At 43.4% G+C, this 25,810-nt stretch overlaps 1 protein-coding gene across 1 annotated transcript in view; it reads right to left on the reverse strand.

Annotated features, from left to right (window-relative positions):
• Positions 1 to 6,194: 6,194 nt before the first annotated feature.
• Positions 6,195 to 25,810, reverse strand: part of trpc4b (transient receptor potential cation channel, subfamily C, member 4b) — a gene marked incomplete at both ends in the record, with an annotated part of 68,115 nt that continues 48,499 nt past the window's right edge. Inside the window, 8 exons of the mRNA XM_079823013.1 lie at positions 6,195 to 6,752; positions 7,918 to 8,007; positions 8,125 to 8,166; positions 8,438 to 8,629; positions 10,544 to 10,739; positions 11,325 to 11,638; positions 11,721 to 11,860; positions 13,192 to 13,528. Of these exons, the coding sequence (XP_079679139.1) occupies positions 6,195 to 6,752; positions 7,918 to 8,007; positions 8,125 to 8,166; positions 8,438 to 8,629; positions 10,544 to 10,739; positions 11,325 to 11,638; positions 11,721 to 11,860; positions 13,192 to 13,528 (1,869 nt within the window). The remainder of the gene's footprint in view (positions 6,753 to 7,917; positions 8,008 to 8,124; positions 8,167 to 8,437; positions 8,630 to 10,543; positions 10,740 to 11,324; positions 11,639 to 11,720; positions 11,861 to 13,191; positions 13,529 to 25,810) is intronic.

A 25,810-nucleotide genomic window follows, 5' to 3' on the forward strand; every position in this document is an offset into this window, starting at 1 on the left:
GACATCATGCTCTATTAATCAGGCATAATATAATGAAAAAAAAAGGTTTTTGTTTTATGAAGTCTGCTGGTAAACCTGTAACTTAGAGGGAAAGTATTTCAGTGAAATAAAACATGAAGAATACAATTGTGCAAACCAAAGGCTGCAGGAGTAAAGTATAAATCAGTTACGCCATAGCTTCACTCAAAATATCCACATATTGACACTAATACAAATCAAGCCCTGAAGCATCAGATACAGCAGTTTCATCCAGATTTATGTCTCTGTGCTTGGCTCACTCTTGTGGCCAGATGCAAACATAACTTTGGAAAAGTTGTGGTGGTATCTATGACAACCTTTGGAACATTTTGAATGAGTGGCTCCATCCTGTGGAAAAGTATTGCAATAACAGAAATAAATAAATAAATAAATAAATACATAAAAATACAATAAAATATATTCTCAAAATCACATTGTACTAACTTATTAGCAGGGTTTTAAGGATGAATCTGAAGGCAGCCATCTCTCTGGCGGATGCCACCCTTAAAGGGCACTCTTTTTTTTGCCCTGTTTCTTGAAGAAAACAGAGAACTTAAATATTATTTACAGTTAATTAAAAGACATAAAGGTGAAGCCTAAATAACCAAGTTTTTCCAAACACTCATTCCATCTGCCATTGGTCTCCAAATATATTGCCCTTTAAGGGCCTTCTTTCCTCTGACCTGTTAACCTGGTTGTTTCCTTAAATCCTTGCAATGTACACATTGACACTGTCAAAACAAGATTTCTGTTATCTTTTGAAAAATGTGATGTTTAAAACTTAAAAATTTAGAATAAATCTCACAGAAACATGTTGCAGAAGTGAAAAAGAACGAGACAGATATGAAGAAGCATCTGGAAATAGCTCCTGTACTTTCTTCCCACTCTTTCTCTCTTGCCTCCCCTCCCCGTCTGTGCTTTTATGACTTTTGGACAAGTCGCGCTGCAAGTGTTGCATGCTATGCTTGCGAGCCGAGAGACATTGGTAGTAAATAGCAGAACATGAACATAATCCGTTCAAGCTGCGGAGGAATTCTGCTGTAAACAGACAGGAGATCATGAGATGTGAAAGGAAAGTACAGGACGAAAAGAACAACAAAAATGTAAAAGTGAAAAAAAAACATCAATGTTTTATATACACGTTTTTTTTTTTAGTTTCAGAATTCAAAAATTCTGTCATTAATTACTCACCCTCATGTCGTTACAAACCCATAGACATTCGTTCATCTTCGGAACACAAATTAAGATATTTTTGATGAAATCATCCAGAGACTTTTCACCTACTGTTTTTCAAATACTATTCTCTTGGCCTACTAGTATTTGATTTCGGATGCAGCGTGACACAGTTACCATGTTCTTCTGAACATCGCATTATTCGTTTTTCCATCAAATGTAATAAGGTGGGTGACTAAAAAGAAATACGGAGTGTCTATTCACACCAAATGCAAATAGCGTGCCTTGTTGGCAAGTGCTATTCGTACTAGCTCCGCCTAACAATGCCTGGTTGGGCCAAACAACATTTACAAAATCGGTTTTACTTCAACATCTTCAGTGGCGCAACCAGTAAAGTGTATGGCTAATGGATATTGTTTTTGACGCGATCGATCCAGGTTCGAATCCGCCTTTGCAGAGCTTGTTCTTATCTCTTTTCTCATCACAAATCACATCAGAAAGGCATTTACTTTCAATAAAAATTAAGAAAATGTTCTAAATGTGGAAATAAAGTGCCTAACAAAATGTTTAATAATAATAAAAGCATTTATTGGTAGGGTTAGGAAGGGCTTTTATTGTCCCATTAAGGCGGCATCCATTTAATAATTTTAATAAATGTAATAATTTACACGCTGTTATTATTGCATCCTGTTAATGTACAACAATACTGAGGTGCAAATAGTACTATTACTATTTACACATATTGCAAAGAACTGCTACGTTTATATGGTGTAAATAGGATATACTTAGCACGCTATTTTACTTAGTAAATAGCATCGTCTCGGTTACATATGGTAACCCTCGTTCCCTGAAGGAGGGAACGGAGACGTACGTCGGACGTCCCAGATGAATTGGGATCACTTCAGAGAGCCGCTATCAGCTTTGAGATATAGAGAACAGGCCAGTGGGCCATTGGCGTGCAAGATTTGCATCTCGTGCCCCGCCCCGCGGTTATAAACAGGAAGCGAGAGCAGCGCACTATTGTTTTTCACTGAGGAGCCGAACTAGTGACTCGGCCATGCAGTGATGGTACAGCAACTGTGGTGACGGGACGTACGTCTCCGTTCCCTCCTTCAGAGAACGAGGGTTACCATAGGCAACCAAGACGTTTCCTCTCAGTCGGTCACGTTCTTGGGATCCCTTTGGAAAACGCCACAGTTACAACCACTTCCAGCGCCCAGCGAAGAGCCCCTCAGACCCCGTCTGTTCCGGGCGGGAAACTCACGCAGGGAGAGTCACACTACTGTTCCGCAAGATCCATTTAGCAGACTATTGCGCTGGGAAAGCATGCCTGGGAGGGCCGCTGCGGAAGCCACATCATGCCCAGTGGGAGTTACCATGTGGAAAATACACGTATGGACTGGCCTTGGGCAGTACAACATACGGGAGTCCCAGGGCTGGCCCCGGCCCATATAGGCGGGGGAAAAACACCGTACAACGTAAAGACACGGGCTCGCCATACCGTGGAAGAATACACATTTGAGACCTCCGTGGGGGTCACAACATATGGAACCCAGCCTAACACAAGTTCCACCAATGCATACGACTGTTAGACCTAGTGTTGGACGCTCTGCCACGTCCGACTGCCGCGGGTTGCGAAGGACTCGACAGGGTTCGCCGTTCTGCGGAACTCAACTGGAGCAAATAAGCGCACGTATCCGTTCCGTAGGGAAGGGAGTGGAGCAGCAAGCCAACACTAGAACGGGCACTTCAGGGTTACTGACTATGGGAAGTGAGCCCACAGGAAAAAAACGGCTCTACACGGAGGCTATAAAATCTAGCGAACGTGTTGGGTGTCGCCCAGCCCGCAGCTCTACAAATATCTCTCAGCGAGGCGCCACGAGCCAGCGCCCAGGAAGAAGCTAAACCCCTAGTGGAGTGGGCTCTTAACCTGAGCAGGCAGAGCACGTCTTGGGTTTCATATGCCAAAACGATGGCATCCACTATCCAGTGGGCCATCCTCTGCTTGGAGACAGCCTTTCCCTTCTGCTGGCCTCCGTAACAGACGAAGAGCTGCTCTGAGGTTCTGAAGCTTTGCGTTCTGTCCACGTATGTCCGCAGGGCGCGGACGGGGCAGAGAAAAGCTAGGGCTGGGTCTTCGGCAGAACAGAAAACAAATGGGAAACAAGATTCTCCCCCGGCCCTCCTCCAGGGGAAGGAGTGGAGCTGCGGCCATCTCCTGAAGAGCAGTTTCCTCCGTCTCAGGGTCGCTTGCGGCACTTGTGAGGGATCAGGGGCCTGCGGAGGCTGGCTCGGCGGGTTTGCCCTGAACGTAATCCTCAGATCACCCCGGCCATCCGTCGAAGTAGGTCTATTCTGCGGGGCAGGAATAGCTCTAAATCGAGGTATGGAGAGGGGGACTCCGCCTTCCCGAAGGTAGGTGAGTCTAGATCTAAGCGCCGAGATAGTCATGTTCCTGCAGTAGGAACACGAATTATCCACAACCATTTCCTCAGCGTGCAGGATGCCCAGACACGTGATGCAGCGATTGTGACCGTCAGCAGGTGACAGGGAACGACCGCATCCAGAAACGCACGGGTGGAATGACATATTGAAAAATATGCAGTGTCACACCCGTGTTACTCTTTTGTGAGGAAACGCTCTTTTGTGCTGAAGCACACAGGGGGATGACCGCAACAGAATACAGGGGGAAGTGCAGCCTGTATCTGTACTCACTGTGTTCAAATGCAACGTCCTCACCGAACCAACAGAAAAAAATAAAAATACATTTTCCTGTGCTGTGAGAACAGCAGTTTCCCCCCACTCTATCTTATACACACACACACACACACACACACACACACACACACACACACACACACACACACACTCACTCACATTTCTCATGATCACTATACTATACACTATAGTTCACCATATTCAAAGGACCACCAAAGTCACCGGATTTCAATCCAATAGAACACATTTGGGATGTGGTGGAACGGGAGATTCACATCATGGATGTGCAGTTGACAAATATGCAGCAACTGTGTGACGCGATCGTGTCAATAAGGACCAATATGGATGTCTGAGGAATGTTTCCAGAACCTTGTTGAATATAAGCCATGAATAATTAAGAGAGTTCTGAAGGCAAAAGGGGGTCCAGCCCAGTACTAGCAAGGTGTAACCTACCTAATATAGTGGCCGTTGAGTAGTATAAACACATAAAAACATAAAAATCTGACAGAGGTTTCTATTTTAAATCCCCACCTAACAGTTTTAGTTCTTGGATTGTTGTTATTTATAAAAAACATAAAAAGAACATTCCTAGAACATTAGGAACAGATTCACAGAAAAAATGCTCCACCACATTTACTTCAAAGACATATTTCAATAGAAACAAAGTCTGAGAAACTATCTGCTGACACTTTATTCACTTATAATTGAAAACAGCATGGTGTGCCCCTAGATAAAGGAACTACTGTGAAGTCAATTAATTAAAAACAAGAGTGGGCACTGAATGTTGCCATGGCAACAAAAGACAAATAGCAAGCGATTATGAAAGTGAAAGATTCTATGACTGCTGTAATATTAATCAGCTAGCGTAGTGCAACCAGCCTCTTCAGATTGGAAAAATGACAGATGACATTGTCTGCGTGAAAAACTCCAGTACATGTGGTCTTCATTTTTCAAAATAGAATACATGTAACAAAAGATTGAGCATTAGGTGGATGTTTTTATCCATGCTTAACATGAAATTGAAAAAATACTAAATTGGAACACCAATTATGCAAGTGGAACATAAAGATAACAAATAATCTGAATATTGGAGCATGTTAACAGGAGAGCGATTTTTTATTTCTCAAATAAATCACAGCTGAATTATTACTTATTGTCATGTGATCCATGAAAGTCAGGTGAAACTGTTACGTATAAGAGTTAGACACTTATCCAACATCACATTTGGAGGATAGTGCTAGAAATCTGGTAACCAGACGTAGGCTATGACATCTGTATTATAAGAGCTAGACTTAAATTGCATAGTCATATTTCTTTTTAAATAAGGCTGTGCATCATATGGAACTAAATCTAGATTATTTGGAGCTCAAAGGAGATTAAACTGTATTCGTATTCATTTATACACTACTGTTCAAAAGTTTAAGGTGGGTACGATTTTTTAAAAATGTTTTTAAAGTAGTCTCTTGTGCTCACCCATGCTGCATTTATTTGACCAAAAATACAGTAAAAACATTAATATTATGAAATATTCTTATAAATTAAAATAACTGCTTGCTATTTTATTATATTTATTATTATATTTATTAATAATTTATTCCTGTGATGGCAAAGCTGAATTTTCAGCATCATTACTCCAGTCTTCAGTGTCGCATGATCCATGATGATTTGCTGCTCAAGAAACATTTATTATCAATGTTGACAATAGTTTTGCTGCTTAATATTTTTGTGGAAAACATGATATATTTTTTAGGATGCTTTGAGATCAGCATTTCTATTAAATAGAAATCTTTTGTAACATTATAATTGTCACTTTTGGTCACTTTAATGCATCCTTGCTGAATAAAACATCTTTTTTTAAATACTTTTGAACGGTAGTGTATATTATAATAATAATGATAGGCAGTTTTTCTGGGAATAACACAATTGTTATTTTCCAAGCTGTCATGAAAAGAGTGAAAGGATGCTGCACAGTGAAAATTTAAGGATAAATATATAAAATCAAATAAAAAATACAACTAATTAACAGGTCAGTTGGAAACCGTGTAGTGCTTTCCCGAGCTTCCTCCATTTCTCCTCCTCTAGATGTAGGGTTGCTTTTGGAGTCTGTAGTGCTGGGAAGTTCCTCGAGTCCAAAAAAACCCCAAGCAAATATCTTTTCCTGAGACAATATTCATCTCACAAAACCTGGCCCATATCTGTGCATAAGAGGGGATACTGCTCCATCTCTGACAAAGTACGTCAGCTAAATGTGAGATTCAGATGATTCTTGGTTAAGGTCTGTTTATCTAATGTTCATGTGAAGATGCAATGTGCTCTTTCTCTTGGTCCTCCAACACACTTCCCTCTTCCTCCATCAGGCACTTTGATTCATTCGCTTCCTGTTCAATCTTTCCTGCCAGAGGTTTCTCAACCGTTTCCTCTCTCACCCAGTCTAATATGTCAGGATCTGATTCCTTTGCCTCTTCAGCGAGTGAGTAGATCTTATTTGGGTTGAGACTGGTATGTTTCTTCGGGAATAACCCAAAGTCTGTAAAATCCTTAGGGAAGTCCTTCCTGGCTTTGTCTTTGAGTATCGGGTCAGTCAAAACTAATGGTGATCCATTGACCAGACAGCCGAGAGACTCCCTTGTCTCCTCAGAGTTTTGTTGCTGTAGCGCTGCAGTGACATTGTACAAATGCAGTTTTTTGTTCTGCTGAAGGGCAGAGGAATACTGAAGCAAACCATCCGGATGAGAAACATCAGTAGCCGCTGTGCCCGGCTTATTCGCACGAGTACTTTTCCGGTTGCCATTCATCATTCCAATGACTTCATAACGGAAGCTAGATATGTCCTGCTTCAGCTCCTGTTGAAGTGATGAGAGTGATGTGTCTTTTAATCGAAGCGCTTATTTAAAAGGTGCAGTATTTCATTTAAATGTTTCTCACAATGACTAGTATTTTGATAACTATGTTACAAATGCATACTAAAATTAGATGAAGACTAATTTGAATGTACACGTGTATTAATTTGCAATGGGCAAGGGGGGAAAAAAACTGCTTTATTCTATTAAGAGTGGTCACCTCATGGAGCTGCCATCACATGACCCAAAATTTTATCTCAGAATTGTATTGCAGTTTATTATCTCTTTCTACTGCTGGACACTTTTTGGTTATTAGGTTAATAAGTTATTTCTACAATGGAACTGATAACTTAAAAAAACTTTTGCGGTGATGTAATGCTTCATCTACACCAATAGGTGTCAGTGTAAAGTGCAAGACCACTATTGTGTCCATTGTTTAAAGGAGTAGTTCACTTTAAAATGAAAATTAGCCCATGATTGACTCACCCTCAAGCCATCCTAGATGTCTAGAAGTATAGAGGACTTTCTTCTTCCAGATGAACACAATCTGTGTTATATTAATAAATATACTGATGCTTCCAAGCTTTATAATAGCAGTGTCCATTGAGTTTGAAGCTCAAAAAAGTGCATTCATCCATAATAAACGTACTCCACATGGCTCCGGGGGGTTAATAAAGGCCTTCTGAAGCGAATCGATGGGGTTTTGTAAGAAAAATATCCATATTTAAAACGTTGAAAATTAAAATCCGGCAGACCACCTTCAAATATGGATATTTTTCTTACAAAACCCCATCGATTCGCTTCAGAAGGCCTTTATTAACCCCCCGGAGCCGTGTGGAGTACGTTTATGATGGATGGATGTGCTGTTTTGAGCTTCAAACTCAATGGACTCTTTCGTCACTGCCATTATAAAGCCCGGAAGCGTCAGGATATTTATTCATATAACTCCAATTATGTTCGTCTGAAAGAAAAAAAGCCATATATTCCTCGGATGGTTTGAGGGTGAGTAAATCATCGAGTAATTTTTATTTTAAAGTGAACTACTTCTTTAAGAAGACAAATAAGGGCCAGTGAAACATTAGCTTAATGCAACTTGTTTTTCATCTCAAATCAATGTGAAAATAAAATAACTAAGCTATTTGTAGACAAATAATTTTTCACTGCTTACTTTAAAATTCTCCTCTGTAAGACCCTCCTCAGTCTTGGCATCTCGAATCATGGCGGCCACATATCGTTTTACTAAGTTTCTCAAGACTTCCTGCATTTAGGGAAATAGCAGTACCATCAATCGGTGGAACAATGACAAAGAAATCAAAACAATAGAGAAAGAACTGTAGAGAATTTTTTTTTAAAGTATTTTGTGGTGGAAAGCTACCTGGTATTGGTGGTTGAGTCTCACATTTTCAGCAGCTCTTCTCTGAAAGGACAAAGACATTTGAAATGCAATAATTCTCTCTGTCCCCTACACTATTAAAGTATCTTCTGATTCAAAGACAACCAAGCACATTAGACATCTTATGACACATATTTAGTTGTAATGAAATTTCCCTTGCTCCAGTACATATTAACTTTCTCACTAAAATTTCAATACAATTCATTTTTCTCTGATGTCATATTATTCAATTAAAGCAAATGTAATATAAGACCAACAAAGAAGAGACTAAAAAAAAGGTTATTTATAGTCTCACCCCTATTGTCCCAAATGTCTCAGTCCTCTTTGACCTCCTCTTGAACACATTCACCTTAATCCATGTAATCAGGTAACATATGGATTTGGGACTGGGGATAATGTTGAAGGGAGGTGGCAAGGTGCCTCCTTCCTCAAAATAACTCATCCATAATTTAGTTCTGGCAAATTTCCATTCAATATCAGCATGGTCCTTCAGAAAAGCCAGAACACAAATACGAGAGGCAGGTAATTATTGACAAATTTTAACTTATGTTCTTAGCAGATGCATTCATATCAAATGGATTAACAAGGTACTGCACACTGTACTGTATTTTCCGGAATATAAGTCAAGTCTTTTTTATCATCTGAAACGTACTATGATTTATATAATGCAACTAATGTAAAAATTTTTAAAAAAAAAATCACATATTTGGATTTGTGCTGAATAAGACAAGTATAGTGCCAGTAGTTTCAGTTTTGCTATGTTTAGGCTTGATTTTTTTTAATTTATTATTATATAAATTGTGTTTATAATGAATTCCACTATCATTTGTTTGTTTTATACATATATTTTTCATCTTTTTCTGTTCTGAATACTGTTCAATTTAAAGTATTTGCTATGCAGTGAGGAGAATACAAATATGTGTTTTTTAGCGTAAAGTTTGCAAATGCTTAATTTAATTTACTGATATTTTACATTATTTCTGCATTTAACAATAAAATGTGATTTAAACACTGCTGTGACATACACTCACCTAAAGGATTATTAGGAACACCTGTTAAATTTCTCATTAATGATCTAATCAACCAATCACATGGCAGTTGCTTCAATGCATTTAGGGGTGTGGTCCTGGTCAAGACAATCTCCTGAACTCCAAACTGAATATCAGAATGGGAAAGAAAGGGGATTTAAGCAATTTTGAGTGTGGCATGGTTGTTGGTGCCAAACGGGCCGGTCTGAGTATTTCACAATCTGCTCAGTTACTGGGATTTTCACGCACAACCATTTCTAGGGTTTACAAAGAATGATGTGAAAAGGGAAAAACATCCAGTGTGCGGCAGTCCTGTGGGTGAAAATGCCTTGTTGATGCTAGAGGTCAGAGGAGAATGGGCCGACTGATTCAAGCTGATAGAAGGGCAACTTTGACTGAAATAACCACTCGTTACAACCGAGGTATGCAGCAAAGCATTTGCGAAGCCACAACACACACAACCTTGAGGCGGATGGGATACAACAGCAGAAGATCCCACTGGGTATCACTCATCTCCACTACAAATAGGAAAAAGAGGCTACAATTTGCACGAGCTCAACAAAATTGGACAGTTGAAGACTGAAAAAAATGTTGCCTGGTCTGATGAGTCTCGATTTCTTTTGAGACATTCAGATGGTAGAGTCAGAATTTGGCGTAAACAGAATGAGAACATAGATCCATCATGCCTTGTTACCACTGTGCAGGCTGGTGGTGGTGGTGTAATGGTGTCGGGATGTTTTCTTGGCACACTTTAGGCCCCTTAGTGCCAATTGGGCATTGTTTAAATGCCACGGCCTACCTGAGCATTGTTTCTGACCATGTCCATCCCTTTATGACCACCATGTACCCATCCTCTGATGGCTACCTACTTCCAGCAGGATAATGCACCATGTCACAAAGCTTGAATCATTTCAAATTGGTTTCTTGAACATGACAATGAGTTCACTGTACTAAAATGGCCCCCACAGTCACCAGATCTCAACCCAATAGAGCATCTTTGGGATGTGGTGGAACGGGAGCTTCGTGCCCTGGATGTGCATCCCACAAATCTCCATCAACTGCAAGATGCTATCCTATCAATATGGGCCAACATTTCTAAAGAATGCTTTCAGCACCTTGTTGAATCAATGCCACGTAGAATTAAGGCAGTTCTGAAGGCGAAAGGGGGTCAAACACAGTATTAGTATGGTGTTCCTAATAATCCTTTTGGTGAGTGTAGTATCTGTATTTTTTCCCCTCTCAACAATACAATTTTGACCCAGTGCGATAATTATGTGACTTATTTTCCAGAATATACGGTATATGTAATACACAACAATTACTAGAGTAGGACATTATGAAGATATGTCTACAAGTGCTCAGAAAGGACTTACAGCGATATGTTGATAGGAATTGTTCATCATGGCAATGAGCATGTTGAGGAGGACCACCAAGGAGATGACGTTATAGGTCCCAAACATTGTGGCACCCACAAATTCTGTGAACTTGTGGTCAGCTTGGACATTAGTCACATACAGACTGATCAACCCAAAAATTGACCAAAACAAAGACTGCAAGGTCTCAAATAGCCTACAAACGGAATACAAACTAAATTAGGATGTGCAGTTGCAACTTATACACAACTTTATACACAACAGCTTTCATTGTAGTCTAGGGGCCGGAATTACTAACTATTTGTGACCCTGGACCACAAAACCAGTCATAAGGGTCAATTTTTTTTTAATTGAGATTTATACATCATCTGAAAGCCATCTATTTGGCAGAGATGGCATCTATCCTCCAGCCAGAAAATCTGGAATCTAAGGGTGCAAAAAAAGAAAAAATATTGAGAAAATCACCTTTAAAGTTGTCCAAATGAAGTCCTTAGCAAAGCATATTACTAATAATAATAACTTTTTGATATATTTACGGTAGGAAATTTACAAAATATCTTAATGGAACATGATCTTTATTTAATATCCTAATGATATTTGGCATAAAAGAAAAATCAATAATTTTGACCCATAAAATGTGTATTGTTGGCTATTGCCACAAATATACCGTGCGACTTATGACTGGTTTTGTGGTCCTGGGTCACATTTAAGATTTAGCTGATTTAGATAAGTATTGAGATATTAAATATTTAGAACTTTAACATTTTTTCCCAAGACTTACGTTGAGAAAGCATTGTTTTGGCGTTCACAGCGGATGCCTTTGCAGCTTATGCCATCACTAGTCTCGTAGTAGAAGTAAAGCTGATTGAGTCCATTAGCAAAGGCAAGCAACACCAGGCAGTAGATGAACAGGAACTTTAGGATGTCCAGGAGCATCCGCCCTAATGATATCTGCAAAGGACCTAGGTGAGAGTTGGCCGTGAAAAGTGAGATGAGGCGAAGAGAGCTGAAGATGTTGGCAATGGCGAACACCGCCTCAGCCACCAGTGTGGGGTGCCACATTTCCCAGGTTTCCCTGGGTTTGCAACCACTGTACTGTTAGGAAAGAAAGAAGAGTAAATTACTCTTGTTTTATTCACACGTGATTCCCACCAGTGATTGTTGGAATGTTACACACCTTAACATAAGCTACAATCTTCAGTGAGATGGTTGCAAGATACAAGGAATTCATCACAAAGTCCATGAGGTTCCACCAGTCATGCATGTAATCTTGAAATCCACCATCCCACATCTGCTTGATCTCTGTCCATATGAATCCTGCAAAAGCAGCCAAGAGATTTTGTCGGTTCATGTTCAAAGAACTTAATTATTTTCTGGTCCAAGTGCATCTGGCAAGAGAACGTATAGAAAAACTGTTCTAATGCACAAGTGTAATTGAAATTTATTCATTTATTTATTCAAATTTATATTTTAATTACAACGAAAAAGTAAAAACTTTTTATAATTATTATTATTATTTTTTTACTATTAGTTAATTAATTGGGAATCAAACTAAAAATTATAAACATTTTTATGTGTCTTAATATTAATGGGTAATGTTCATTTGTATATGTACTAATGCATTTAACATTACAAATGTCATAAGTTAAAATTAGTTAAAGTATAAGGAATTTTTATTCAGCAAGGACATATTTGATCAAAAGCGATAGTGTCTCAACAGATTCCTATTTAAAAGAAATACTGTTCTTTTGAACTTTCTATTCATCAAAGAATCCTAAAAATGTATCACGATTACCACATATTAAGCAGCACAACTGTTTACAACAGGGTTATTTCAAACCTTTCCCTGGAGGGCCAGTGCGCTGCAGAGTTTAGCTCCAACCCTAATCAAACACACCTGAACATGCTAATCAATGTCTTTAGGTTCATTAGAAAATCACAGGTAGGTGAGTTTGATCAGGGTTGGAGCTAAACTCTGCAGCGCACTGACCCTCCAGGGCAAGATTTGAATAACCCTGGTTTACAACATTGATGATAATAATAAATGTTTCTTGAGCACCAAATCAGCATATTAGAATGATTTCTAAAGGATTCCAAAAATTCAGCTTTGCCATCACAGGAATAAATTACATTTTAAAATATATTAAAATTTAAAAAAACATTTTTTTTATTGTAATATTATTTCACATTATTACTGTTTTTCTGTATTTTGATCAAATGTATTCAGACAAACTTTTCAATGGTAGCATTAACCTTTAAAAGACTAGTTCACCCAAAAATGAAACTTCAAAACAGAAACAGCCATTCACTGCTATTATAAAGCTTGGAAGAGCCAGGACATTTTTTAATATAACTCCGATTGTGATCGTCTGGAAGAAAAATGTCATATACATGACTTGAGGGTGAGTAAATCATGGGCTATTTTTAATTTTTGGGTGAACTAACCCTTTAACGAATGCTGTAAAATGTTAATGAATTAAATCTAATTGTAATGGTTATTATTTGAATTAAAATGATAATTTGTCATCCTTTCTTAATCATTCTATATTGGATCACAATTGTATCTCAAAATCCTTTCTCTGTAAGAAATAGCTCAGTTTAGTACCAGATTATGAAATCATATCAGTTCTGTAGGGATGTGGTGTTACCTAGAACCCAGGGCAGGATCATCCACTCCACGGTGGTGGGCTTTGGACCTTGACGATCGGGATTGTTAGAGACAATGTGCTGGGAGGCCAGCAGCAAGAGGAAGAGAAAGGTCAAATAAGAGGCGGTGTGACAAATAAACTTGATGAAGGGCTTGCGGATGAAGAGACCATAGCGGCTCTTGGGTGCCACCAGGTAACAGAGGGAGAGCAGGGGGAATAGGAGGCCGATGAAAACGCAGGTGATGAACTTGCCAGCCCAGTGACGTCTCCTCCAGCCAGGAAATTCATCATACCAGCGCGAGGCCAACAGCTGCTGGCAATTTGGCTGTGCTACAAACTGAGAGAGAAACGAATAGAAGAGAATACAGGGAAATCATACGTTACTATCTAAGTATGAACAGGTGGTTTGGGAAGCAAGCTGCCAAATCAGTCATTTTCCTTTTTCCCGCCGTTTTTCGGTCAGATTTCCCAGACTGTTACCATTTGCAAGAATTTTATGTCTGTGTACATACATTACTTTGACATAGTTTGTTTATGACATAGGAGCATAAACTTAAAGAAACATCATTATGCCATGTACTCCACTTTAACTGAGCCTTAAACTGCCAGTAAAATTAAATTACAGCACAAGCAAACTATACATCAGTGTTTTCAGCAGTTTGCCCAAAGCCAGACTCCAGGATACCCATGTAAAGCGAGCATTAGTGTCTTATAAAGTCAGAATGATGAAGTGAACATGAACAGTAAGGCAGGAGGTCTGAGTTTCGCTCATTTATTCCCCATCAGAGTGCTGAGCCTCCAACACAATATAGCCAACATGTTGCTTCATACTGCAAGGCAGTCAAACACTTACGCAACGGTTTGTAACGTGATTTGATAATCATATTGTTGTAGCCAAAAAAAACCAAACAAACAAAGCAGCCATTTAGATGCCAAGATCCGAAGGCACAGCGCCACCTAGATGTTGTAAAATCATAAAAATGTTACGAATTTTGAGATGTTAAAATTCAGCATTAGATTGAAAGCACATTTTTTCAAACTTGTCCTACAGCTTTAATTGGATCTTCGACCAATTTTTGTCAGATCATCTCAAGGTCAAGGCTTAAAACACTCTTGTGTAACTAATATAATCAGAAAAAAATTAAACACATTTTCATGACTTGCAAAGCTAAAAAATATTTAGCCACAAATTTATTTTAGTACTAGTTTTTGATACCGATTATATTGTAAAGGTTTATAAGTTGCCTTCATTAAACTTAGAATGGCAATAATACTAAATGTAATGCCTTTTAAGCATAAATTATATCAAATTAGCACACTAAGGGTACGTTTACACCTTTACACCTGAAAAGTTTTTCCTTTGCTGTATTATTCATGCCAGGCTAGTAGTTGTCACTTTGTAAAGAAACACTATGCGCCTGTAGATTGAATGTTTTCGCATAAACTTGCACTTTGAAACCCGTTGTCAAATGTTTGTATTTTCAGGCCCCCAAAAAGCCGCTATCGTGTTAATGAAGAGACAAATGCATAAAAAGCTTTTAGTAGAAAACGTCTCGGTTACGTATGGTAACCCTCGTTCCCTGAAGGAGGGAACGGAGACGTACGTCGGACGTACCAACGAATTGGGATCACTTCTGGGAGCCCCTATCAGCTTCGAGCTATCTAGAACCGGCCAATGAACAATTGGCGTGCGAGATTTGCATCTCACGCTCCGCCCCGCGCCGCGGGTATAAACAGGAAGCGAGAGCGAATGCACGCTGTTTTTCACTGAGGAGCCAAACGTAGTGGCTCGACCTGCAGTGATGGTACAGCAACTGTGGCGACGGGACGTACGTCTCCGTTCCCTCCTTCAGGGAACGAGGGTTACCATACGTAAGTAAGTAAGTAAGTAAGTAAAATTTTATTTATATAGCACTTTTAACGCTACAATGCACAAAGTGCTTTACACAGCAATAACAATAAAAACAATCATTTAAACACATAATGAAGAGCTATACATAATGAAACAAAATATAATATAAGGTATCAAACCCAAACTACACAAGGACATCATTGAATACTAAAAGCACGTCTATACAAATAAGTTTTCAGACGACATTTAAAAACAGACACACATTCAGATGTTCTAATATCCATTGGCAAACTATTCCATAATTTTGGAGCTCTCACGGCAAATGCTCTATCTCCTTTTGTTTTAAATCTAGTTCTTGGAACATCCAGCAGCTTCTTAACAGACGACCTCAGACATCTCCCTGCTTCATAAGGTCTCAGGAGCTCAGTTAAATATATAGGTGCCAGACCATTTAATGCTTTGTATGTCAACAATAAAATCTTAAACTCAACCCTTGAATAAACAGGTAACCAATGTAAAGACGCTAAAACAGGTGTAATATGTTGAGATCTCTTTGTTCGTGTCAGTAATCTGGCTGCAGCATTTTGCACCAATTGTAAACGAGATAAAGTGCGATTGTTCAAAGACGAAAACAAAACATTACAATAATCAAGGCGGGAGGATATAAAAGCATGAATAAGCTTCTCTGTATCATTAAAATGTAAAAACTGCCTCACCTTGGAAATGTTTCTTAACTGATAAAAACAGGACTGAATCAGCTTCTTAACATGAATTTCAAAATTTAGATTAGAATCAAAATAAACACCCAAATTTCTAACTACCTGCTTAATATTTGGAAAAACCCCATTTAGAGCAAGCTCAATCTTATTTTTCCTTAAGCCCTGACCAATTATCACAACTTCAGTTTTATCTGTATTTAACTGCAGAAAATGTAAGGCCATCCAATTTCTTATGTCAGTTAAGCAAGCTTGGAGGACATCCAAACTATTTAGATCCTTAGAACTCAATGAAAAGTATAACTGTAGGTCATCTGCATAACAATGAAAATTTATATTATGTTTCCTGATTACTGCACCTAATGGCAGCATGTAAATTGAGAATAAGATTGGTCCTAAAAGTGAACCCTGCGGAACTCCACATATAAGTTCAGAGCGTTGGGAAACTTCCTCTCCTACTGACACTACAAATGTCCTGTTTGACAAATAAGATACAAACCAATCCAATGCCCTCCCCGAAACCCCGACCCATGTTTTTAATGTTCTAATTAAAATGGAATGATCCACTGTATCAAAAGCTGCTGTCAAATCTAATAGAACTAAAACTGAACATTCACCAGCATCCTCTGCCATCAATAAATCATTAGTAACTCGTAAAAGTGCAGTTTCGGCACTGTGACCTGCTCTAAAACCTGACTGGAATTTCTCAAAAATATTATTTTCATTTACAACCTTCAATAATTGATTGGCTACTGCCTTTTCTAATACTTTTGAAATAAAAGGTAGTTTTGAGATGGGTCTATAATTATTTACAACTGCAGGATCTAAGGAAGGCTTCTTCAGGAGCGGTTGTACTGTCGCCATCTTTAGATCCTCAGGAACACATCCAGAGACAAGAGAGCTATTCACTATAGACAGTACAATGGGACTTATAGTTCCAATCACTTCCTTGAACAGTCTAGCAGGAACCACATCATTAAGACAACTCGAAGGTTTCAAATGTTTCACAATCTCAGAAATATCTTGCTCGGATACAGGTGAAAAGGAATCCAACAATACCATTCTACGAGATAAATTATTCTCATTTTGAACCAAAGGCGGCGAAATTGAAGCCCTTATATTTGCGACCTTCTCCACAAAAAATTTCATAAAAGACCTACAGTCTATAGGACTCAAGGTAATGCTAGGCCGCGGGTTAGTCAGTTCATTTATTACATTAAATAAAAACTTGGAATTGTGACGGTTATTATCTATCAATTTAGAAAAATAATCAGATCTCGCAACTTTAACCGTCTTATTAAAAAGCAAGAGTGAAACCTTCCAGTGCTCAAAATTAACATGAAGTCTAGTTGATTTCCAAATTCGTTCAGCTTTCCTGCACTTTCTCTTTAATATACGAATATCATCATTTATCCATGGTACTTGATTTGCTAGAGACTTGGTTTTTATTTTAACTGGGGCCACTGAGTCTAATATTGAGGAACAAAGACTGTTAAAATCATTCAGCTGATCAACTGTAGTTGCATCATAAGCCCAGTCAACTGTTGAAGCATAAAAACTTGCTGAGAATCTATCAGCAACTTCTGGGTTTATAACACGAGATAAATAAGTACCGCTTGTCTTAATGTTGTTTCGTTCTACAGCCAATTGAATATCAAATATAATGTTTTTATGATCAGATATCACACTCTCTTCTATTAAAAAATTATTTGGTGCTAATCCAAAAGTAAAAACTAAATCTAATGTATGGCCATGGCTATGCGTAGAGCCTGACACATGTTGTTCTAAATTGAAATATTGAGTGATTTTTAAAAATTCATCAACTGCATAATCATTTACCCTATCAACATGAATATTAAAATCTCCAACAATAATCATCTTGTCATAATATAAAACTAAATCAGAAAGCATTTCAGCAAATTCATTTTTAAAACTAGCATTAGAATTAGGTGGACGATAAATCACACAACAGAGAATAGGATCTTTCCCCAATATCTTAAACTGCAAAACTTCAAAAGCCGAAAAAACTGAAACAGTTTGCTCAGAACACATAAAACAATCTTTAAAAATAGCAGCAATGCCCCCACCACGACCACTTGGCCTCGGCTTACTAAAGTACTTATAATTTTTAGGACACAACTCATTAAATTGGGTATGCTCTTCATTATTTAACCAAGTTTCTGTCAAAAACAAAAAATCTAAATCAAGAGATGTAATAAAATTATTCAAAATGAAAGTCTTATTAGACAGTGACCTCACATTTAACAAAGACATCTTAGCAGTGATTGCTGGCGAAATACAAGTAGTGGAAGTTTTAACCTGTATAAGGTTATTTAGATTAACTGCAATATTTTTTCTAACTACTTGCCTGTTATAGCTCACAATACAAGGGATGAAATTGGCTAGTATGTCATCTTTTCTAGACGTGAGACTCACTACAGAAGATTTGTCGGTACATAAACCCAAAGATTGATCTAACGTAACCGAGACGTTCCCATTCAGTCGGTCACGTTCGACGTACGTCGGACGTACCGACGAATTGGGATCCCCTATGGAAAACGCCATATTTACTACCACTTCCAGCGTCCAGCGATGAGCCCCACGGACCCCGATCTGATGCGGGCGGGTAGGTTCACGCAGGGAGAGTCAAAGCTGCTGTTCCGCATGACCCATTCAGCTGACTGTATTGGATAACGCTGGGAAAGCGTGCCTGTGAAGGCAGCTGCGGAAGCCACATCATGCCCAGAGGGAGTTAACATGTGGAGAATACACGTATGGGCTGGCCGTGGGCAGCACAACATACGGAAGTCCCAGGGGTGGCCCCGGCCAATTAGGAGGGAGACAACACGTACCTGGGACGGCAGAGGAACTCTGCCGAGGGAAGACACGGGCTCGCCGTAGGGAGCCGTACCGTGGAAGAATACACATATGGGACCGCCGTGGGGGTCACTACATACGGAACCCAGCCTAACACAAGTTCCACCAATGCATACGAGTGTTAGACCTGGCGTCGAACGCTCCGCCACGTCCGACTGCCGTGGGTTGCGGAGGACTCAACAGGGTTCGCCGTTCCGGGGAACTCGACTGGAGCAGAATAAGCGCACGCATCCGTCTACCATAGGGGAGGGAATGGCGCAGCAAGCCGACACTAGAACGGGTACTTCGGTGTTACTGACTATGGGAAGTGAGCACACAGGAAGACACCGGCTCTACACGGAGGCTATAGAATCTAGCGAACGTGTTAGGTGTCGCCCAGCCCGTAGCTCTACAAATATCTGTCAGCGAGGCGCCACGAGCCAGCGCCCAGGAAGAGGCAACACCCCTAGTGGAGTGGACTCTTAACCCGAGCGGGCAGGGCACGTCTTGGGACTGATAAGCCAAGACGATGGCATCCACTATCCAGTGGGCCATCCTCTGCTTGGAGACAGCCTTTCCCTTCTGCTGTCCTCCGTAACAGACGAAGAGCTGCTCTGAGGTCCTGAAGCTTTGCGTTCTGTCCACGTAAGTCCGGAGAGCACGGACGGGACAGAGAAAAGCTAGGGCTGGGTCTGCCTCCTCCGAAGGCAGCGCTTGCAGGCTCACCACTTGGTCCCGGAAGGGAGTAGTGGGAACCTTGGGCACATATCCAGGCCGGGGTCTCATGATCACATAAGAGTTACCGGGCCCGAATTCCAGGCACGATTCGTCGACCGAAAATGCCTGCAGGTCCCCTACCCTCTTGATGGAGGCCAACGCAGTCAGGAGTATTGTCTTTAACGACAGAACTTTCAACTCAGCTGACTGCAGAGGCTCAAAAGGTTCTCTCTGTAGTGCAGTTAGCACCAGAGTTAAGTCCCAAGAGGGTATGGAGGGAGGACGAGGTGGATTTAATCTCCTCGCTCCCCTAAGGAACCTGACGATCAGATCGTGCTTACCTAGAGATTTTGCATCTACGAGCTCATGATTAGCGGCGATAGCGGCGACATAGACTTTGAGGGTGGAGGGAGACAGCCTTCGCTCCAACCCATCCTGTGGAAAGGTAAGCACAGATGCGACCGAACATCTTCGGGGGTCTTCTCGGCGAGAAGAGCACCAGTCGACGAACAGGTTCCACTTCAACGCATAGAGGCGCCTCGTAGAGGGGGCTCTAGCGGAAGTGATGGTGTCCACTACCGCTTGCGGTAGGTCACCTAGAACCTCCGCGTCCCGTCCAGGGACCAAACATGGAGTTTCCAGAGGTCCGGACGCGGGTGCCATAGGGTGCCCCGTCTCTGAGTCAGGAGGTCCTGTCTCAGAGGAATGGGCCAGGGAGGTGCTGTCGCAAGGAGCACTAGTTCCGGGAACCAAGTCCGGTTGGGCCAATACGGAGCGACCAACAGGACCTGCTCCTCGTCCTCCCTGACTTTGCACAGAGTCTGCGCAAGAAGGCTCACTGGGGGAAACGCATACTTGCGTTCTTCCCGGGGCCAGCTGTGGGCCAGGGCATCCGACCCGAGGGTCCCCTCGGTCAAGGAATAGAACCACTGACAGTGGGTCGTCTCTGGGGAGGCAAACAGGTCTACCTGTGCGGCCCCGAAACTACTCCAGATTAGCTGGACCGCCTGGGGATGGAGTCGCCATTCTCCCGGAAGTACCTGCTGACGTGACAGCTCGTCGGCCGCACGATTGAGCAGGCCCGGAATGTGAATGGCACGAAGCGACCTCAGATGCTTCTGACTCTATAAGAGGAGATGGCGGGCAAGTTGCGACATGCGACGGGAGCGTAGACCACCCTGTTTGTTGATGTACGCTACCGCCGCAGTGTTGTCCGTCCGGACCAGAACGTGCTTGCCTCTGAGCGGCACTTTGAAGCGGCTGAGTGCAAGACGAACTGCTAACAACTCGAGGCAATTGATATGCCATTGCAGTTGAGGCCCCGTCCACAGACCCGAAACTGCAAGCCCGTTGTACGTGGCACCCAAGCCCGTGGATGAGGCATCCGTGGAGACAACGGAGTGCCTGGACACTTGTTCTAGGGGAACTCCCGCCCGGAGAAACAGAGGGTCCGACCACGGGCCGAAGGTTTGGCGGCACCTCGGAGTCACTTGGACGCGGAGGGAACCGCTGTGCCACGCCCATCTCGGGACTCGATCGTGTAGCCAGCGTTGAAGCGGTCTCATATGAAGCAATCCGAGCGGCGTTACTGCGGCTGCGGATGCCATATGCCCCAGGAGCCTCTGAAAATGTTTCAGTGGAACCGCTGTCCTGCCTTTGAACGAATTCAGGCAGTTCAACACCGACTGGACGCACTCCTCGGTGAGGCGCGCAGTCATGGCGACCGAGTCTATCTCCATACCGAGAAAAGAGATCCTCTGCGTGGGACAGAGTTTGCTCTTCTCCCAGTTGACCCGAAGTCCCAACTGGCTGAGGTGACTGAGCACCTTGTCCCTGTGTTCGCACAACTGCTCTCGCGACTGGGCAAGAATCAGCCAGTCGTCGAGGTAGTTGAGGATGCGAACACCATGCTCTCTCATGGGAGCAATGGCCGCCTCCGCAACCTTCGTAAAGACGCGGGGCGACAGGGACAGGCCGAAGGGTAAGACGCGGTACTGATATTCCCGTCCCCCGAACGCGAAGCGCAGAAAGGGCCGGTGTCGAGGGAGAATCGAGACATGAAAGTACGCGTCCTTCAGGTCGATCGCTGCAAACCAATCTCGGGGACGGATGCACCTGAAGATGCGCTTCTGCGTTAACATCGTGAACGGCAGCCTGTGAAGGGACCGGTTCAGGAATCGCAGGTCCAAGATCGGTCGTAACCCGCCGCCTTTCTTGGGTACAATGAAGTACGGGCTGTAGAACCCGGACCTCATATCGGCTTGAGGGACCGGCTCTATCGCGTCCTTCGCCAGTAGGACAGCGATCTCCACCCTGAGCACGGGGGCGTTCGCCTCCACTACAGTCGTGAAGTGAACGCCCCTGAACTTGGGGGGACGCCGGGCGAACTGAATCGCATAGCCGAGTCTGATGGTACGGATGAGCCACCGAGACGGGCTGGGAAGCGCTAGCCAGGCTCCCAGTCTCCGAGCAAGGGAGACCATCGGCACCACAGACGTACCCGCAGCGGGGCAGCGAGGCGGAACGCAGGGATCCGGCTCGGACGGCATGGGAGCGGCCCGCAGCGGGATCTGAGTGTGCTGTGCAACACTTACCTGCATCCGCGGAGGGGACGTGCGAGTGTGGGGAGGCCGCTTGTGTGCGTCCCGACAGCCGGCGTCCCCTGCTGGCGAAGGGAGAGGTACTTGAGGGTGGCGAGGTACTTTATGGAAGCTGCTCTTTTATTGATGTTTTGGGTGCCGCTGGCACTGGGGCCAGCGGCAGAACAGAAAAACAAAAGATTTTCCCCCGGCCCTCCTCCGGGGGAAGGAGTGGTGCTGCAGCCATCTCCCTCAGAGCAGTCTCCTCCATCTCTGGGCGGCCCGTCTCAGGGTCGCTTGCGACGACGCTTGCCACCTGGCTTGGCAGCGGCCTGAGCGGGCTGGACATCCTTCCCACGGCCGGCCCCACGCCGTCGGCTGGTGGAAGGCTGCTGCGGTGCCTTGGCGGGGGCGGAGGCGGCGGCGGGTGGACGTCCTCGGCGATGAGTAGTCGGAGGCGCTGCTGCCGGCGGCGGGGTGGAGGCAGCAGCGGGCCGCCGGGGCAGGATGTGCTTGATCGCCTCCGTCTGCTTCTGGGCGGCCAAGAACTGTTGGGCGAAGCTCTCGACCGCGTCGCCGAATAACCCAGCTGACGAGATGGGGGAGTCCAGGAACCGATATTTATCGGTCTCCCTCATGTCAGCCAGGTTAAGCCAGAGATGCCGCTCCTGGACCACAAGTGTGGACATCGCCTGACCGATGGCACGGGCGGTGATTTTCGTCGCCCGGAGGGCGAGGTCCGGAGCCGTCCGGAGCTCCCGGAGGAGCTCTGGGTCAGGCCTACCCTCGTGCATGTCAAGGAGTGCCTGGGCCTGGTGGACCTGAAGCAACGCCATGCCATGCAAGGCGGACGCAGCCTGCCCGCAGGCCTTGTAAGCCTTCCCGGTCAGACCGGAAGAGAACTTACAGGCCCGGGACGGGAGACGTGGGTCACCGCGCCAGTTAGAGGCGGTCGCCGGACACAGTTGCATCGCGACGGCGCGCTCCACTGGCGGGATCCCCACGTAACCCTTGGCTGGCCCGCCGTCGAGGGTAGTGAGGGGGGAGGAGTCACTCGGCCGGTTTCTGGCAGAAAAAGGTGCCGTCCACGACCTCGTGAGCTCCTCATGCACCTCCGGGAAGAAAGGTGTCGGGGCGGGACGCTGAGAACCAGCGCGACCCACCCCGAGGAACCAATCGTCCAACCTAGAGGGCTCGGGACACGGTGGAGGGTTCCACTCGAGCCCAACCCTTTCGGCGGCCCGGGCAAGCATAGCAGCCATCTCAGGGTCCGGGGCAGCCGTTGCCACTCTCCCAGAGGGAGGCAGTACAGCTGACCCTTCATCCTCTGAGGACTGAAACTCCCCCTCCGATGCAGCGATTGACATCTGTTCGTCGGCTGGAGCTCCAAAAGTCACCACTGGTCTCCCGTGGGAGGGTCCAGCGGGTTCTCTTGGAGGCTCTACCGGCTGCGGAGCTGAGGGATTAGGGGCCTGCGGAAGGTCGCTCGGCGGGTTTGCCCTAAACGTAATCCTCAGATCACCCTGGCCATCCAAAGAAGCAGGTCCGCCCGGGTTAGGGGCAGCCCTGGTTCGTGGGATGGGTAAGGGGACTCCCCCAGCCCGGAGGTAAGAGAGTCTCGATCTTAGCTCCGAGATAGTCATGTTCCCGCAGTGGGAACATGAACTATCCACAAACGCCGCCTCAGCGTGCTGTGTGCCCAAACACGTGAGACAGCGATTGTGACCGTCAGCAGGGGACAGGGAACGACCGCATCCAGAAACGCACGGGTGGTAAGACGTCCTGAAAAGGACGGCACGTCACCCGTGAACTCTTTTGTGAGGAAACGCTCTGTGCTGAAGCACTCAGGGGGAAACGCGACAGCGCACGGGATTGTGTGCAGCCCGTGCCTGTACTCAACAGGAAAAACGCCCAACCAGACCAACAGTGCTGTTGCTGTGAAAACAGCAGTTTTTCTCTGTTTGCAGAGGCAGCCGATGAGTCAGCGCGGATCCCTGCTGAAATGTGCCGTTTCTCCAACACCCGTCTCCTCTGGATTCTCCGGTTCAATAAACTCTTGCTGATAGCAGCGGTAAACTCAAGCGATGCGTTGAGAGTCGTCTTCATCTGCCGTTTGGCTCCGAAGTGAATGACAACGTGCATTCGCTCTCGCTTCCTGTTTATACCCGCGGCGTGGGGCGGAGCGCGAGATGCAAATCTCGCACGCCAATTGTTCATTGGCCGGTTCTAGATAGCTCGAAGCTGATAGGGGCTCCCAGAAGTGATCCCAATTCGTCGGTACGTCCGACGTACGTCGAACGTGACCGACTGAATGGGAACGGTTGTTTCCTCTCTCATTGTAGTGCATTAAAAGTCCTTTATTAGACGTTTTGCTCTTTGTAATGTATAAATATTCAATCTAAAATAAAAACTTAAACTATAAAATACTGGAAAAACAAAAACTAAACTACAGTCACAGAGTAAAAAATAACAAAAAAGTAAACCAAGACAACAATCTGATATTACATCTCTCAATTTGTTTCTTGTTCACATCAGATTTGAATTTCTTATTGATTTAGAATTGCATGCGTTTGGCACATGTGTGCAAAAGAGTTAGTACAATTGTCTACAATTTGCTCAATAACTAAATGCACATGGTTTGTTGATCAAAACTGATGAGATTCTCAGTGAAACTGTCAAACTCTTCACAACTGCTAAACATTCTTTCATTATGTAATGACTGAGACAAATCAGACACATAATTACTTACTACATTAAGCAAATGTGCTTTTTTAACTATAAATATGCTTTATGCTTAGTTGCAGACCTTCCTCCAAGAAAGCAAGAAAGGTCTCCGTTACCAGGGCTACCATCACATAAGACTTTGTTTGTGACCATAAAGAATTTGCAGAGCTGTGACTCTCACTTCAGTCTTTTTGAAAAGGACAAATCAAGCCATCTTAAACCAATATTGCTTGTATATAACCACTTGAGAAATATGTAAACATATATCCATCTCATGATTTTTCTTTTATAGGGTTTGGTCTATGTATTAAGTCAATCTCTGTTGGATTTATGTTTCAGAATTGCATACTATGGTTAACAAAAATCATGTGTATGGCATGTTTGGTGTCTACGAAGTTGTAATTTAAAGATCTGAATGATTGTGTATATGATATGTCGATACCTGTGCAATATTTTAGTATTACGAGAATCTTTAATAGTTCCTTCATCAGCATCCAATCTGCAAACGATCTGCTTGAGACAAAGGATCGTAAAACTTTCCCTCCGAAAGTCTGAATACAATTGGCTCTCTGACTGAAGGGGTGGGGACGTCTCCCAAAACTTTTAAGGAGAGACGCACATATCTGCCCTCTCTCTTCTCCCTCACATCTACGACTGACAAGCTGTGTCTTCGGGATTTCGCCCGGCAGGCCCTCCAAGCAGGGTGGGCCTGCACACACATCAAGCCATGTGCGTGTGTGGGACAGGAAACCCGAAGCCACCACATGGCCGGTGGGCCAGCAGGCCCAACACCTCAAGCCATGTGGACCTTCTTCGACCATCACACAGTCTCTGCAAGTTAACCGTCGTTCCTTCGCTCAACACGGAAGGAATTTATCGCAACTGCAAAACCATCGGACCGAACCATCAAGACTTTCTCCTGCGACTGTATATATGAACGCCTTCCAAGGCAAATGCAAGTAATTTACTGTGAACTAAATCGCTGTGTAGTTAGTTAAAGGTAAACCCCTTTGTTCAAATAAAGGCGCTTGTTGTCTTAACTGATAGTCATCCCAGGTTTTAGACTCTTTTCATAACTTCATCCACCTTTTCTGACCCGGTTGTTCAACCACTTTAACTTGCCTCTTACCATGTATGTGTGATGTGTGTTTTATGTTAGTTTAGACTTGTCCTTG

Source organism: Gobio gobio, assembly GCF_949357685.1.
Source record: "Gobio gobio genome assembly, chromosome: 8".
In the NCBI taxonomy this organism is placed as follows: Eukaryota; Metazoa; Chordata; class Actinopteri; order Cypriniformes; family Gobionidae; genus Gobio; species Gobio gobio.